General features: G+C 47.5%; 1 protein-coding gene and 1 long non-coding RNA gene across 3 annotated transcripts in view; one reads left to right on the top strand and one right to left on the bottom strand.

Moving 5' to 3' along the window:
* The window catches only part of LOC140385077 (angiopoietin-1-like), a 200,973-nt gene that overhangs the window by 154,556 nt on the left and 28,878 nt on the right, over nucleotides 1–17,539 (top strand). For both annotated transcript variants that reach the window (XM_072466879.1, XM_072466880.1), the window contains exons 5-6: nucleotides 5,954–6,075; nucleotides 13,565–13,666. In XM_072466879.1, the coding sequence (XP_072322980.1) occupies nucleotides 5,954–6,075; nucleotides 13,565–13,666 (224 nt within the window). The remainder of the gene's footprint in view (nucleotides 1–5,953; nucleotides 6,076–13,564; nucleotides 13,667–17,539) is intronic.
* LOC140385078 (uncharacterized) overlaps nucleotides 2,735–17,539 on the bottom strand; it is a 133,396-nt gene continuing 118,591 nt past the window's right edge. Inside the window, exons 2-3 of the long non-coding RNA XR_011933283.1 lie at nucleotides 5,372–5,446; nucleotides 2,735–2,825 (exon numbers count right to left, since the gene is read on the bottom strand). This is a non-coding gene — a long non-coding RNA (uncharacterized lncRNA). The remainder of the gene's footprint in view (nucleotides 2,826–5,371; nucleotides 5,447–17,539) is intronic.

Genomic DNA, 17,539 nt, shown 5'->3' with positions numbered 1-17,539 from the left:
AAGCCAGCGTAGAATCAGGCCATTCGCCCCAACCAGGCCCTGCTGGCATTTATGCTCCACTCGAGTCGCCTCCTATCTTTCCTCATTTAAATCTATCATCGTAGCCCTCTACTCCCTTCTCCCTCAGATGTGTGTCCCCTTAACTACATCTACACTAATTGCCTCAACCACGCGCTGTGGGAGCAAGTTCCACATTCTCGCCAATCTCCGGGGAAAGCGGTTTCTCCTAAATTCCGAGTGGATTGCTCGAAGACTGTCCTCATTGACGACCTCTGGTTCTGCTCCTCCCACCAGAGGAAACATTCTCTCTGTATCCACTCCATCAGAACCTTTCAGAATTTTAAACACCTCTATTACATCCACCCCTGAGCCTTATGTTTTCAAGAGAAAAGTGATCCTGCCTGTTCATTCTTTCCTGATACGTAAACCCACACGTTTCTAATATCAGCCTTGTTAATGTTGTCAGCACCCTCTCCAATGCCTCTATAACCTTTTTAGAAAATGGTGACCAGAACTGCACACAGTACTCTAAATGTCCTCTAACCAAACTTTGATACAGATTTAATACAACTTCCCTAATTTTCAATTCTATCCCTCTCGAAATAAAACCACGTGCTTGGTTTGCTTTTTTCCTAATCATCTCCAGAGCAACTTATAGTGATTGGTGTTTTTGTACAGCGGGGTCCTTTTGTCCCTCTGCTCCACCTAGATTTGCTCCTTTCAAGTAATCAGCCTAGTTAACCTTCACTGCACTCTCCTTAAGGCAAGTATATGCAGCACGGTAGTATAGTGGTTAGCACAATTGCTTCACAACTCCAGGGTCCCAGGTTCGATTCCGACTTGGGTCACTGTCTGTGCGGAGTCTGCATGTTCTCCCCGTGTGTGGGTGGGTTTCCTCCGGGTGCTCCGGTTTCCTCCCACAGTCCAAAGATGTGCAGGTTAGGTGGATTGCCGTGATAAATTGCCCCTTAGTGTCCAAAATTGCCTTTAGTGTTGAGTGGGGTTACTGGGTTATGGGGATAGGGGGGAGGTATGGGCTTGGGTAGGGTGCTCTTTCCAAGAGCTGGTGCAGACTCGATGGGCCGAATGGCCTCCTTCTGCGCTGTAAATTCTATATCTATATCAAGGTCTATATCCTTCCTAAGATAAGGAAACACATGTGAAGCACTTTTGGAGTTTTACCACATCCGATGTGCTATTTAACTGCAAGCTGTTGTTGTTACATGGATACATAGATATATGGAAGCTAGGAGCTGGAGGAGGCCTTTTGGCCCTTCGATCCTGCTATTCATCACGATCCGCCATTCATCACCATCATGGCTGATCATCCAACTCAACAGCCTAATCCTGCTTTCTCCCCATAACCTTTGATCCCATTCTCCCCAAGTGCTATATCCAGCCGCCTCTTGAATATATTCAATGTTTTAGCATCAACTACTTCCTGTGGTAATGAATTCCACAGGCTCACCACTCTTTGGGTGAAGAAATGTCTCCTTATCTCTGTCCGAAATGGTTTACCCAGAATCCTCAGACTGTGACCCCTGGTTCTAGACACACCCATCATTGGTAACATCTCCCCTGAATCTACCCTGTCTAGTCCTGTTGGAATTTTATATGAGATCTCCACTCATTCTTCTGAACTCCAGCGAGAACAATCCCAACCGAGTCAATCTCTCCTCATATGACAGTCCCGCCATCCCTGGAATCAGTCTGGTAAACCTTCGCTGCACTCCCTCGAGAGCAAGAACATCCTTCCTCAGAGAAGGAGACCAAAACGGCCCACAATATTCCAGGTGTGGCCTCACCAAGGCCCTGTACAATTGCAGCAACACATCCCTGCTTCTATACTCGAAACCTCTCGCAATGAAGGCCAACATACCATTAGCCTTCTTTACCGCCTGCTGCACCTGCATGCTTACCTTCAGCAAATGGTGCATAAGGACACCCAGGTCCCGCTGCACACTCCCCTCTCCCAATTTACAATCGTTCAGGTAGTAATCTGCCTTCCTGTTTTTACTTCCAAAGTCAATAGCGTCAGACTTAACCAAATTGTTGCCTGTTGTCTCAGCTGACTTGATTGTTATATTCCAGAGAGCCAGTTGGTGAAGTGTAGAACTGGAGCCCATCTTCACACACTATTATAAGCATTTATTTACAGTATTGTACCTTACAAGCATACACCTCCTAACCCAACAACCAGTTTCAGCCTGTGCCTATTTATAGGGCTCAAGTGAATCACCAGTTAATGCCCATAGTCTCTATATGATTAAACATAATTAATATTCAATCAAAACCTGTAAAACGTGTTTCCCCCGGCAGTGAGCAGAAAAGACTAGTCCACTTATTCTGTGCCTAGGTTTTATTTTTTTAAACGGGAGATTTTTTAAATAAAACCTTTGCACAGGGTTTTGGCAACTATTCTTCACTTATTTGAACCCTAACTTCCACAGGAATTCTCTTCTGTATTTGTCCTTGGATGTCCCTCACAGAGATTATTCCTTGCTCATTACACCAAAACCACTAAAATAATCCGCACATTATCACATTGCTGTTTGTGGGAGCTTGCTGTGTACAGATAGGCTGTAAAGCACCTTGGGATGTTTGGAGTTTGTGAAAGACGCACAGGAATACAAAGTTATCCTCTCTTTAGATGATCCCTGTAAACCAATTCTGTTTTTTCCTCCCCCTTAAATACAATTTAATGGATTAATAATGGTGCTGTTCATACCTTAGATACAGCAGCTGGAATCATTCCCCATTTGAGTGGAGTCATGTACGGTTTGACTGGCATGCTGATCATTGAGAACTGTAGTCCTGTGGGGAGACTAAATTCGGAGGAAATGTTTTCTTAAAAAAAACAAATTCACATTAAATAACATCACTCAACATGGGAGTAGAATTGCCAATGTTCTAATAACAACAGGAAGTTCAGTACATGGTGTTGACTCAAACATGGACGAGTCACAGAATAGATCACGTCGGTGTGATGAAGTGAGATTAGCGAGACGTCACATTCCTGCAAGAGTTCACATAGCAATATCCGCGGTTAAGAAATCTTCAAAGTCAACCACTGTGCTTTTGTGTATATTTAAAATGATGTGTTATTTAAAATAGCAGAAGACACAAAGGTTCTATGTTGCATCAACGGGAGGAAGAGAAATGACTGATTCAGTAACGGGATAGATGTGAGAAGCCAGCAAGAGACAGGGGAAAGGGAAGTTGAGGGAGATTGCAAGTGCATTAGGAAGGCACTTTAGTTGCCCCTTGAACACCCAGCCCAGTCCCATCAGACAGTCTGTATGTGGGCACACTGTACATCTGCTGTACACCCAATGTGCACCCACTGTACACCCACGGTACACCCACTGTACACCTTGTGTAAACCCACAGTGCACACACAGTACACCCACGGTACACCCACGGTACACCCATGGTTCACCCACTGTACACCCACTGTGCACCCACGGTGCACCCACGGTACACCCACGGTACACCCACTGTACACCCATGGTACACCTACTATAAACCCACTGTACACCTACTCTACACCCACTGTACACCCACTCTACACCCATGGTACACCCACAGTACATTGTATATCCACTGTACACCCACTGTATACCCACTGTACACCCACGGTACACCCACTGTAAACCCACTGTACATCCACTGTAAACCCACTGTACACCCACGGTACACCTACTATAAACCCACTGTTCACCTACTCTACACCCCCTGTACACCCACTCTACACCCATGGTACACCCACAGTACACTGTATATCCACTGTTCACCCACGGTATACCCACTGTGCACCCACTGTACACCTGATGTATAACTGTTGTATACCTAATGTACGCTCAATGTGTACACCTTGTGTACACAATGTGTACAATGTGTTCCTTTTTTTTACTCATTTACGAGATGTGGGTGTTGCTGGTTGGACCAGCATTTATTGCCCATTCCTAATCCTGTTGTACACCTGCTAACTTCATATCCAGGAGAAGGGGACGAGTTGGTTTAATGGCGGGTCAATGTACCATTGCTTGTTTGATGCCTCTATCAAAGATGGATTCATCCCCGCCACCAATCACTGTTACTGACCACAAGGTGAACAGAAGCTGCCTCGGTAGGAAACAAACAGAGAGTCTGTGTTGGCTATTGTATGGGCCAGTGCCACCCCGCAGGTCACCATCATCGCCACATTTACTAAATGTTCCTTCTCTCAAAGTGGCCATCCCTACCAATTAATATCACTCCATATGCAATTATTATTTCCAGATGTTGCAATATGTGAATAAACAAGGGAATAATGATTGGCAAGGACTGTGGGGGAGGGGGGGGAGGTGAAATCCCTCTTCATGTTATATAATAACCACAGCCCTTTCTGTTTGTTAGTCTTTCTAATAACATTGCTTTGAAGCACTTTCGAGGTTGATTTCTACCAGTTAGTCTGGGAGTGCCAATAACTGACTTAATTGTAGCGGATGGTTTCTTGCCAAATCCCATTGCACTGATGGATCAGTTAAGATTAGGAACACATAAGGAATGTCTTATGTGATCAGAAAAAGATAACATTGACTTTCACTTCCTTATCTTTCTACCGAGAACAGACATACATAAATTGTTTATTTTTCAATTAAGCTGCATGGGGAGAGCAGACTTAGCAAATAGATATTTTTTAAATAAACCTTTGAGCGTGCTCTCAACTGCCGAGTTTGTCATCATTTCGCTCATGGTTTGTACACAGCTGATTTCTCTGACCTCTTTCAAAATAGCCTAGATCCATTGACAAGTCCCGTCAGATTCTAGAAGCGAAAAGGATCCCCACGGGATTTCGTACAACAAATTGTAACTCCCTCGGGAATTCTGCTCCAACTAATAAAATATTTCGGACAATTTAAGTCAAATTCCACAGAAAAGATCAAGATTTAATTGATCCGACTTAACATTAGTGGAAATTAGTGTCACCTCAGTGACGCTTTGCACATCTGGAATGAAGTGGATCATTTCATCAAAATTGTCCCAATCAATAGGGTTTGGCTTTATGATCAAGTAATTCAATTCTAATACAGACATTCAATTAATTCAGTTTGAATACGGATGATGAATTAATCCGGTAAATTAAAATGAAGGGAATTAACTGGCAAAAACCAAGGAGAGACAAACATTGATTTAAAAACACAACGCGTGGTTTCTTTGTAAGTGACTCTTAAACTCTGCCTCTCGAACTGTTCAACAAGTGGCAAACTGTCAAAACATTATTAAAACCAGGCAATAACCCAGTGGCTGGTCCTTCATTTTAAAATAATCAAACAAATAAAATGATTTATAAACTGCAAAACACAGAACGAAACAATAAAGAACTTACATTTATGTAGCACCTTTCGTGACCGAAGGCCACCCCAAAGCGTGGTACAGTCAGTTACATTTTGATGTATAGTTTCTGTTGAGTGCAGGAAATGGAGCGCTCAATTTATGAACAGGAAGATCCCACAAGTGATACTGTGATAATCTACAGTTAATCCATTTTTATTGATCTTCATTAAAGGATAATTATTGGCCAGGGCACGGTGGAGAACACCCCCTTCTCGTCTTCAACATAGTGTTGTGTACCTCTTGCATCCGTCTGAGAGGGCAGACGGGTCCTCGTTTTAATGTCTCATTCAAAGGGGTCTCTTAACAATGTAGTACTTTCGCCCTAGAGGGCGTAGAAATCAAAACAGCCCTGTCAACACCCACACCAATTTGAATGCTTATAAGGAGAGAACACTCGGCAAGGTTATTCAAATGAAAGGTGCAAACCCCTTCACCTACCATAGTAAGGTCCAACTCATCAGTGCTTCAGGATGCAAACACACCTCATTCTGCATTTCCTCCTGCGCCCAACAACACTTCTCTCCAGGCATGCAGGAACCTCAGGTAATCACAGCTGCACCTTTTCTCTCCCCAGCCCCAATGAGAGGCACCAAAGAGGGGAGGTTATTCCGGGACTGTGCCGAAGCCTATCAGAGCGGTCACAACACCAGTGGGGTCTACACCGTTCACCTCAGCGACATGGCGGAGCCTAAGAAGGTGAGAATCTCATGGTAGAGATGGGAATGAGAGGGGAGGGCGGGGGGGGGGGGGGGGGGGGGGGGTTCAGGCCAGGGCTGGGATGGGGGCGGGGGGGGGTGAAGTGTAGGGTGGCAGCAATTGGCAATATTCATATGGAGCCAAGGACTTTTCCATTGCTCTTGGCTTCGATGCTCGGGTTATGTTCCAAACATTGACATCTGGGTGTTTATTACATACATCTCCAACTATCCCTTCAGTTATTCTACTGCTGAAACCAAACAAGACGCCATTCTTAACTTGGGTGTCAGGAGCTCCAATGGGTTTTTGACCCAATATGGCGATGGATCCCGAGTCACACCTTGGAGTCCTCCCTGCACATTTCAATTGGCCAGTGACACTTTCAAGCAGCCCCAGGAATGGCCCAATATTGTGAGTTGCCCAGGGAACCAGATTACTCCTCAGCACCTGCTCCTTACCTGTAAAATGTTGGGCAGAGGAGAGCAGTGGATAAGTGGGGTGGGGGTGGGGGGGAAGATGGGGGGCAGAGAAGAGGGTGGAGGAGGGAAGTGGTGGGGGTGGAGGGGGCAGAGAAGGGTGGCCGGAGGAGGAGGGGGAGGTGGAGGGGGTGGAGAAAGGAGAGACTGGGAAAGGATGGGGTGAAGGGGGGAGGAAGACGCCAGGACGGGGGTGAGGGCCGGGGGATGCCCCAGTCTCAATGTCGCACCCTCTCACTCCCTCAGCCCTAACTCGGTACATCAGAAGTAGCGACAACGATGATCAAATGTTCATACCGACCATTGTGTGATTTGAAATGTTAGAAGTCAAGTGTTCTCAGGTTTGTTATGTCTGGGGGAGGGGGGGGGGGATCATTCTTTTTTTAACCAGAAATGAACAAATTGAAAAGTCTTTCTTTTCTGAATTGCTCTGTGTAGTCTTAACCTCTGGTGACTTGTCCCATTATATGACATAGTGCAGAGTCAAAATCAATTTATACTGACCAGCAGCCACACACACACACACACCAGACAGGCTTTGAAACCTGAGAGACAGAACTACAGAACATTGTACATGAGCCAAGATTAAATCAGCCAGAAGAAACCAGTTCATGTGCTCACTTTCCCTCTTCAATTAAGAAGCAATTATTTCATTTGTTGATCAATTTCTACATTTAGAAACAAATTCGTCGGAAGACACACGAACATAAAAGTCACAAGTAATTGTTGCAAATCCATTCATGAACTCTTTGCAAACTTAAAAAGATATATTCCAAATGTCCTATTAGTTTTCTGAATGATGAATGATCTAAACGCCGGTGATTTCCGCATCATTTGAACAATGGTATTTTAGTTTAATTCAATGCTATAAATTTAATTTTCAATTTGAGCTCATGCTCCCAAGTTTTAATAAGTTTTTTTGGGCCTTTCTGCGATCCTCCAACTCCAGCTCTTGTTCATTCCCCGCACTCTTCGCTCCACCATTGGCGCTGTGCCTTCAGCTGCCAAGGTCTTAAACTCTGGAATTCTGTCCTAAACTCGCTCTACTCCTTTAAGACGTTCGGTAAAAGATTATTTTACGGGATGTGGCCGTCGCTGGTTCGGCCAGCATTTATTGCCCATCCCTAATTGCCCTTCAGAATGTGCCTTCCTGAACCTCTGGAGACTTTGAGGTGTAGGTACACCCACAGTGCTGTTAGGGAGGGAGTTCCAGGATGTTGCCCCAGCGACAGTGAAGGAACGGTGATATATTTCCAAATCAGGGTGGTGAGTGACTTGGAGGGGAACCTCCAGGTGGTGGGGTTCCCAGGTATCTGCTGCTCTTGTCCTAGATGGTAGTGGTCGTGGGTTTGGAAGGTGCTGCCTAAGGAAACTTGGTGCATCTTGTAGATGGTGCACACGGCTGCCCCTGTTCATCAGTGGTGAAGGGTTTGAATGTTTGTGGAAGGGGGAGCAATCAAGCGGGGCTGCTTTGTCCTGGATGGTGTTGAGCTTCTTGAGTGTTGTTGGAGCCGCACTCATCCAGGCAAGTGGAGAGTATTCCATTACACTCCTGACTTGTGCCTTGTAGATGGTGCACAGGCTTTGGTGTGTCAAGAGGTGAGTTACTCAGGCTAAGTAGGATTCCTAGCCTTTGACCTGCCTTGCAGACCACAGTATTAATATGGCTCGTCCAGTTCAGTTTCAGATCAATGGTAACCTCAGGACTTCCATTGTGGGGGTTTCAGCGATGGTAATGTCATTGAATGTCGAAGGGCGGTGGTTAGATCCTGCCTTGCAGGAGATGGACATTGCCTAGCACCTGTGTGGCGCAAATGTAACTTGCCACTTGTCAGCCTAAGCCTGGATATTGTCCGGGTCTTGCTGCATTTGGACAGGGACTGCTTCATTATCTGAGGAGTCGCGAATGGTGCTGAACATTGTGCAGTCATCCGCAAACACCCCCACTTCTGATCTGATGATGGAAGGGAGGTCATTGATGAAGCAGCTGAAGATGGACCGAGGACACTACCCTGAGAAACCCCTGCAGTGATGTCCTGGAGCTGTGATGATTGACCTCCAACCACCACAACCATCTTCCTTTGTGCCAGGTGGGCCGAATGGCCTCCTTCTGCACTGTATGTTCTATATTCTATGCGTGACTCCGGATTTTCCCCCTGATTCCCATTGACTCCAGTTTAGCTCCGGCTCCTTGATGCCACACTTGGTCAAATGCTGCCTTGATGTCGAGGGCAGTCACTCTCTCCTCACCTCTGACATTCAGCTCTTTGTCCATGTTTGAACCAAGGCTGTAATGAGGTCAGGAGCTGAGTGACCCTGGCGGAACCCAAACTGAGTGTCCGTGAGCAGGTTATTGCTGAGTAAGTGCCACTGTTGACGATTCCTTCCATCACTTTGCTGATGATGGAGAGTAGACTGCGGGGGCAGTAATTGGCTGGGTTGGATTTGTCCTGTTTGTTGTGTACAGGACATACCTGGGCAATTTTCCATATTGCTGGGTAGATGCCAGCTTGGCTAGGGGTGTGGCAAGTTCTGGAGCACAAGTCTTCAGCACTATTGCCGGAATACTGTCAGGGCCCACAGCCTTTACAGTGTCCAGTGCCTTCAACCATTTCTTGATCTCACGTGGAGTGAATGGTCTTGGCTGAAGACTGACATCTGTGATGCCGGGGACCTCCGGAATAGACTGAGATGGATCACCCACTCGGCGTTGCTGTGGGTCTGGAGTCACATGTAGGCCAGACCGGGTAAGGATGGCAGATGGTGAACCGGATGGGTTTTTACGACAATCGACAGACAAATTCTCCGATCCCCCGTTGGGTCGGAGAATCTCCGGTGGGCCGCACCGCCCCAATGCCGGAACACGATTCTCCGCAGAGCGTGGCGTGCTCGGCGCAGCGCCGGTCGGGGTATACGCCGACTTTCCGACCCAGGCCGGCGCGCCGATTCTCCGGCCCGGACGGGCCGTCAACAAAAAAGCCGAGTCCCGCTGGCGCCGGTCTAAAATCCTCTGAGCCGGCGGGACCTCGGCGTTGAATGGTCCGGGGGCGGCATGTGGGGGGTGGGGCTCTGACCTTTGGGGGGGGTCTCCGTTGTGGCCCACCCACCGATCGGTGGGCCGGCCTCTCTGCTTGGGGGCTTCCTTTCCACTGCGCCGGCTCATGTAGCCCTGCGCCATTTGGCGTCGGGGCCGGCGCGGAGAAGAAGGCTGCTGCGCATAAGCTAGTTGGCGCCAGCCCAGCTACGCGTGCACGGTCAACGCGGCGGCGGGTTCACGCCGGGATCGGCAGCTGGAGACGCGTGGGCCGCTCCAGCGCCGTGCTAGCCCCCTGTGAGCCGGAGAATGGGGTCCCGGAACGGGCGTCGACGCCGGAGTAAAACACTCCCGTTTTTGTGCCGCCGTCCACACTTAGCCGTCGATGGGAGAATCCCGCCCGGTTTCATCATTAAACTTTTAATTCCAGATATTTTATTGAGTTCAAATTCTACCTCTTGCTGTGGTGGTATTGAACCTGGAGGCCCGATCATAGAATCATAATTTACAGAGCAGAAGGAGGCCATTTGGCCTATCGAGTCTGCACCGGCCCTTGGAAAGAGCACCCTACCCAAGGTCAACACCTCCACCCTATCCCCCGTAACCCAGTAACCAATATTTTGGACACTAACGGGCAATTTTAGCACGGCCAGTCCACCTAACCTGCACATCTTTGGACTGTGGGAGGAAACCGGAGCACCCGGAGGAAACCCACGCACACACGGGGAGAACGTGCAGACTCCGCACAGACAGTGACCCAAGTCGGGAATCGAACCTGGGACCCTGGAGCTGTGAGGCAGCTGTGTTAACCACTGTGCCACCCTGCCACCCCTTTTCTTGGGTTTCTGGATTACTAGTAGCGACAAAACCACCACGCAACTACATTCCCATACCTGTCCAAGTATCTCCGTGTATTTTTGATAATGTTTGTTTGACACTCCCGAGAAGCATCTTGGGATGTTTTACTACATTCCAGGTGTTATATAAATGTAATTTGTTCTTGTAGCCAATGCTTTTATCACAATTAACCCAAAACCTGTTGTGTAATCCCAGTTAAATTTTAGGATGATATATTGATGAACAGTTGATTTTGTGCCTCTGACTAGTTTACTGCACAGTGCTGATATTACGTGGATATAATTAGGGGAGGGTGATTTTAATCTTACCCAAATAGCAGAAGCGGGTGAGTGGGAAGATAAACACCCTCAGGTTACTTCATCCCATCCACTTGGCATTAACATGGAGGATGACGGCCTTCAAACTGGATTCCAGGAGTCTGATCGCTCCATTACCACCGGCAACGCGGCCATCACCATTTTGAAAGGGGGCCTAACCATGCACCGTGTGTCCAGTACACTGCCTGAATGAAGCAATTGGGATCCGGTGATGTAAATATAGGATCTTGATCTCCATTTGGGTCAAAGCCTCCGCCATTCCCACTTCGACCAATCCCACAGGCGATGAAACTGAAAGAAGACAGAAAAAGTCAATCTTGTATTCTTATAGTGGAGTCTGGGGGAGCGGGGCTGAACCTCAAAAAGTCTCGCTGTAAAAATACCATTGGTAGTGGCGTTGGAGGATCTCACTAGGCCTAGATTTTTGACATAGGTTTAGTAAATCTACAGGTTCCCTTCATGGGTTTAGGAATAATAGGAGCATCTTCCAGGATACAAAGAAACCAGCAGCCTCCCCAGACAGAGTAATCCCCCTTATCCTCACCTTACTCCTCCTCAACTTGCCTTGTCCCTCTCGCCCCCTAAACCTCACCTACCTTCCATCCCCTTACCCTTCCCAGCCCTACACCTCCCTCACATCCACTCCTACACCTCCCCCCCCTCACCGTTCCATCCCTACAACTTTCCCTCCCCCTTACCCACCCCTTCCACCTCCTCTCCCCCTTCCCCTACACCCCCCCTCTCGGATCCACCCCCTCCCGCTTTCACCAACTACCCGTCAGTGAATGACCGAGAGCTGTCAAATCATTTGTCTCCCGGCAACCTCTTTGTACCCTTTTACCAGTCTGTTCCGGGAGCAGAGTGAGAAGTAAAAGTATCACAGGCCTGAAATTTAGGCCTCAAATCCAATCCTTCCCCACCCACCCTCTTGAAGCTAATTCTGGGTTAAAACTGATTCTTAATATTGCCAAGAAATGTGTGAATTTGTAAAAAGGATAAAATGAAGTTGAGAATTCCCTTGGCTATGGTCTCGCTGATGGAACAGGTCACAATACAATTCAGCAGCTGCCTCTCCCAGTCTCACAACATTGATCTTAATTTCAGCACCATATTTCACTGTCTTTCGCACTGTGTTTATTTGATTCAGATAAGAAGATATAAATTAAAAAATAATGGGTGTCTCGGAGAGAGTAATGTGTAATTTAGCCCTAAACCTGGGCCAAGTTTCACACCCTCGGTGTATGATGTAATTTGACCGCCTTGAGTTCAGAGTGCTCACACCCAATCAGCAATTACTCTCGATAGAATTATGTCTGATGGAATAACATTATCAACACTTATTAAACTTCCTTGAATCCAGGACAGGCTATTAACTTTGCATTAACCAGCCGCTCACAGCTGTGATACTAGAGGTGAGGTCCCACAAACAGTGATACGGGGGCTCCGTCACAATTCTGGCTGTTTGCCATGTATCGGTCCTGTTTTAATGTGAAACAATCTCCTGCTGTCACTGTGATGTAAACTGGGCTGGTTTATTCAGAATTCTTTTATAATCACATGTTTGCATGTGCCAGAAGAAAACTACAGACTACAGTTGTTTAAAATTCCTCCATGGCCTCACCCCTCCTTCTGTAACCCCCTCCAGTCCCACAACCCACCAAGATTCCTCTCGTTCTGCCCTCTTGAACATCTCTGATTTTAACCGCCCCACTGTTGGTGGTTGTGCCAAGGTGTCAAACAAAACCATTCCCTTCCTGGCCCCCTCCATCTCGCCACCCTTAGTGGAGAGGCAGGTGTCTCCCAGCCTCTCCACTACCCAACTCAATCCTTGGACTTAGTTGACAGCTTGGGTACCAATGGCATCTGGGTATTGAAAGAAGGACCTGGATGCCCTGCTGTGGGTCTCCACCACTCGCCCACTCAAGTAAGTTACGATGGGGATCTGGCGGGAAGACAAATGGATTGGGGGATGGGTGGGGGGGGGTGTCATTCGAACTGCAGTCCCTCACTCACCTTCCACCAGCAGAGGGAGAGTTAAGATCAGGGTCTGGGGGATGTGCTTGATTCTCCAGCACTGACATCCATCACCTTGATGCTAACAAGCCAAGTCTCTGGGAGCTTTTATTGTTTTGTAAGTACCTGTCAACACTGAGCGATGGCTTTAGCTCGAGGCTGAAGCCAACATCTCAGCATAAATGACCTGTGTGAAAGTCACTGTACAAATACATCAGCAAGACATCAATGTTAAAATCCCGTGGGGATATTTTGAGGAATGGTTTGTTCTTAGGCTTCTCTCTACTTTAACCTCTTCCACTTTGCAAACTGAGAAATGTTAATAAAGTGATGCATTATTGCGGAAAGCTGCCTTCCAATTATAAGGACAAATAATGGGAAGAATTCATAATATCAGTCTAATTATAGAGTCTACGACACATAAACAGGCCACTCGGCCCATCTGGCATATTGGGTCATACCTTCCGACTAGCATTGCAAAGAAACAGCCCACAGGAATGAGAAGAAATTTTGAAACTTCTCCCACCCTCGCTTCATCTCAACCTATCCCCATGTCTCCCTATTCCTCTCTCCCTCACTGTCCGTGTGGAATTTGCACATTTCCCCCCGTGTCTGCGAGGGTCTCACCCCCACAACCCAAAGATGTGCAGGGTTGGTGGATTGGCCACGCTAAATTGCCCCTTAATTGGGAAAACAAAAGAATTGGGTACTGTAAATTTATTGCAAAAAAGAAAGATTCACTCAGCACTCTCTCAAAGCTGAGCCTCACCACTCCGTCTATTTCTCCACAGGTGTACTGTAACATGGAAACGGCAGGTGGCGGTTGGATGGTCATACAGCACAGACAGGATGGCAGTGTAGATTTTCATCGAACGTGGAAAGAATATAAAATGGTAAGTGAGACCTTTCACTCGGTGTACCTGATGTGGATGGAAGGGTGAAAGGGAAATCTGGGATTGATGAGAAAACCGAATTGACTGCAATAATTGGAACTTTAAATCCAAAAGATTGTTGTAAAGAATGGTCAGTGTTTAACAATGGATGAATCGTTATGTGGAAACACAGGAACAGGAAGAGGTTATTCAGCCCCGATACCTTGTTTGATTATTCAGTTAGTTTATGGTTGATCTCTACTTGCTGCCTTGCCTCTGTAACCCCTAACTGGCAGCCGTGCCTCTAACTGCCTAGGTCCTAAGTTCTGGAATTCCCTCCCGTAACCTCTCCTGATCTATTTCCCCCTCTCCTCCAGTTTAAAAGTACTTCTTAAAATCTGCTTTTTTGACTGAAGCCTTGACACGTGACCTTGCGTCACTTTATATGGCTCTGTGTAAAACTTTCTTCAAGAATGCTCCTGTGAATCATCTTGGGACAGTCTACGATGCTGAAGGTGCTTTTTAAATGCAGCTTATTGTTGATGTTGAGAGAGTTCCAGAGTTCCACTCCCCCCTTCCGTGAAGGCATGCTTTCTGACATCACCCCTGAACAACCTGGCACTAATTCGAAGATTCTGTCCCTTGGGTCTGTACTCCCCCCCCCCAACCACCACCCCCACACTCCCACCAGCCCACCAGAGGAATCTCTATCAATCCTTTAAATTCCCTTCATCATCTTAAACACCTCAGTTAAATCGTTCCTTAATCTTCCATACTCGAGGGTATACAAGCCACGACTATACAACTGGCCCTTATAATTTAACCCTTTTGGTCCTGGGGTTATTCTAGTGAACCTGCGCTGCACTCAATCCTTCCTGAGGATCAGTGGTCCAGGACTGAACTCCAGGTCTAACCAGAGCTCGGTACAATTGCAGAATAACTTCTGCCTTTCTATATTCCAGCCCCCAATGATTTCCCCCCCATGCCCCTCCTAGATTGCACAGCCCTTCGGGGGCAACAATTCCAGGTTTTGATGACCCCTCGTTAGGAGGAGGGGTCTCATCGAATCCCCACAGTGCAGAAGGAGACCATTCGGCCCATCGAGTCTGCACTGCACTGACCCTTTGAACAACCACACTACCTCGGCCCAATCCCCTCTCCTATTCCTGCAACCCCACCCTAAGGGGCAATTTAGCATGGTTAGTCCACCTAACCTGCACACCTATGGGAGGAAACCGGAGCACCCGGAGGAAACCCACACAGACACTGGGAGAACTCTCCACAGTTACCTGAGGTTGAATTCGAACCCGGGTCCCTGGCATTGTGAGGCAGCAGTGCTAACCACTGTGCCACTGGGCCGTGTGGTGTTGGATGTCCTTCGCCAGTGAGCTCAGATTAGCAATAGGTTGCACTGCTTAATTGTCAGTAAAGGGTTAAAACAGAAACAACTGTATGAGCTGAATGAAAACAAAGAGCTTCAATGGGACTGAATACAAACCCGATCAAACCTGTCCAAACGTTCACGGCCATTGCTTGATATTCAGTTGCAATGGTCCCCACTCAATGGGAGAATAAAATTCAATTATATTCTGGAATGCTGTGCCTAAGTCTCAGGCTTTCTTGTAATCCTATAAAGTATTTGGAGTATTTAACCGCAAATTGATAACAGATTTAAAAAAAAACTTTGATTACTCAAAGAACCAAAACACTATTTTGTTCGATTTACACTTTGGCCTTAACCACCTGTGGGATTAGGCAGACGGTGGCAGAACACAGGAGGGTGCCCATCGCAGCGGTCGTGAACCTTGATACTCATTCCATTAGCCAACTGGGAGAGAGTGAGTCAGCCTGAACCCCACCCCGGACAGTCCCAGCAAGTGGAGGCTGGTGCTCCTGAGGGTGGGAATTCCAGGTGGTTGGGGGGGTGTGTGGGGGGGGGGGGGGGGGGGGGGGGGGGGTGGCGTCATATGGATTGCAAGAGTCAATCAAATCCTCCGACCGTAATGACTTCTGCTGGGGTAAAGTTGGTCACAGCCCACGGAAGGAGGGTGCACATCACAGCGAATCAGAGTGTCCATCATCCTGGGAATCATGCTGTTTGCCAAAGGAAAGATTTACACCAATGTCAATGACACCTTGTCACCTGTCTCAGGCGAGGGGCAAACTTGAGAAGGGGGGGCCTTCAGGAATAACCTCAGCCGGTACGGGGAATTGAACCTGGGCTCCTGGCCTCGCTCTGCATCATGAACCAGCTCTCCAGCCAACTGACGTAGACCAGCCCTCAACAATATAACAATACAACAATGTAAAAGCTTTATGACAAACACACAGTCTGTTTACCAGCACACTGATGGCTGGATACATTCTGCGATAGGAAGACTAAAGAACTGAGATGACCTCTGCTCTTGGTGGTTTTTATAAATGACTTGGATGAGGAAGTAGGAGGGTGGGTTAGTAAGTTTGCCGATGACACGAAGGTTGGGGGAGCTGTAGATAGTGTTGAGGGTTGTTGCGGGTTACAACAGGACATTGACAGGATGCAGAGCTGGGCTGAGAAGTGGCAGATGGAGTTCAACCTTGATAAGTGTGAATTGATTCATTTTGGAAGTTCGAATTTGAATGCTGAATACAGGGTTAAAGGCAGGATTCTTGGAAGTGAGGAAGAACAGAGGGATATTGGGGTCCACATACATAGATCCCTCAAAGTTGCCATCCAGGTTGATGGGGTTGTTAAGAAGGTGTATGGTGTGTGGCTTTCATTAACAGGGGCATTGAGTTTAAGAGCCGCGAGGTTTTGCTGCAGCTGGTTAGACCACACTTGGAATATTGTGTCCAGTTCTGGTCGCCTCATTATAGGAAGGATGTGGATGCTTTGGAGAGGGTACAGAGGAGATTTACCAGGATGCTGCCTGGACTGGAGGGCATGTCTTATGAAGAAAGGTTGAGGGAGCGAGGGCGTTTCTCACTAGAGCGAAGAAGGAAGAGAGGTGGACTTCATAGAGGTGTACAAGGTGATGAGAGGCATGGATAGAGTGGATAGCCAGAGACTTTTCCCCAGGGTGGAAATGGCTGTCACGAGGGGACATAATTTTAAGGTGATTGGAGGAAGGTATAGGGGAGATGTCAGAGGTCGGTTCTTTACACAGAGAGTGGTGGGTGTGTGGAATCACTGCCAGCAGAGGTGGTGGAGTCAGAGTCATTAGGGACATTTAAGCGACTCTTAGGCACATGGACAGCAGTAAATTGAAGGGGTGTAGGTTAGGTTGATCTCAGATTAGGATAAATGGTCGGCACAACATTGTGGGCCGAAGGGCCTGTACTGCGCTGTACTGTTCTATGTTCTATGAGATTTTTCAGGTGCTGCTTCAGGTGGTAAATCGCACCGTCCATTTCTCCAGCCCCCAACAACCCCACCCCCCACACCACCTTTCAGCCATGGCACGCTGAGTCTCCATCTTTAACCCTACAAATCAAATGTTTTATTTTACTGGGATCTTATAACTGGATGCCAGCAGGCGGTGCGGGCTGTGTCGCGCAGATGGGCAGGAGTGTGACTCGCCCACACTCAGCAGCAGATTTCTGAATGACGACCGCCCACATCCACAGTGACGGGTTCACTATTATACTCAGCCCCCTTTCTTTTAGGACTGGTTTGAGGCTCCGAAAGTAGACTTAACGCCAACATTTAGGTAAATGCCAACGAGACGCCTTGCCGTACAAAACAGGTATCGTCCGTGTCTGGTTGTGGATCACACCAGACGAGGAAAAACAGGATCATTCCCAAAGAGTTTTGGAGATGCACTCGAGTGATATTACAGCGACTGCATTACCCGATACCCTTGTCCATGTTAATGATTGCACCATGGAGACCTTCCTTAATCTATATCTAAATTG

The sequence above is a fragment of the Scyliorhinus torazame genome, chromosome 11, assembly GCF_047496885.1.
Source record: "Scyliorhinus torazame isolate Kashiwa2021f chromosome 11, sScyTor2.1, whole genome shotgun sequence".
NCBI classification, from domain to species: Eukaryota; Metazoa; Chordata; class Chondrichthyes; order Carcharhiniformes; family Scyliorhinidae; genus Scyliorhinus; species Scyliorhinus torazame.
This window is presented reverse-complemented; position numbering and strand designations above follow the sequence as displayed.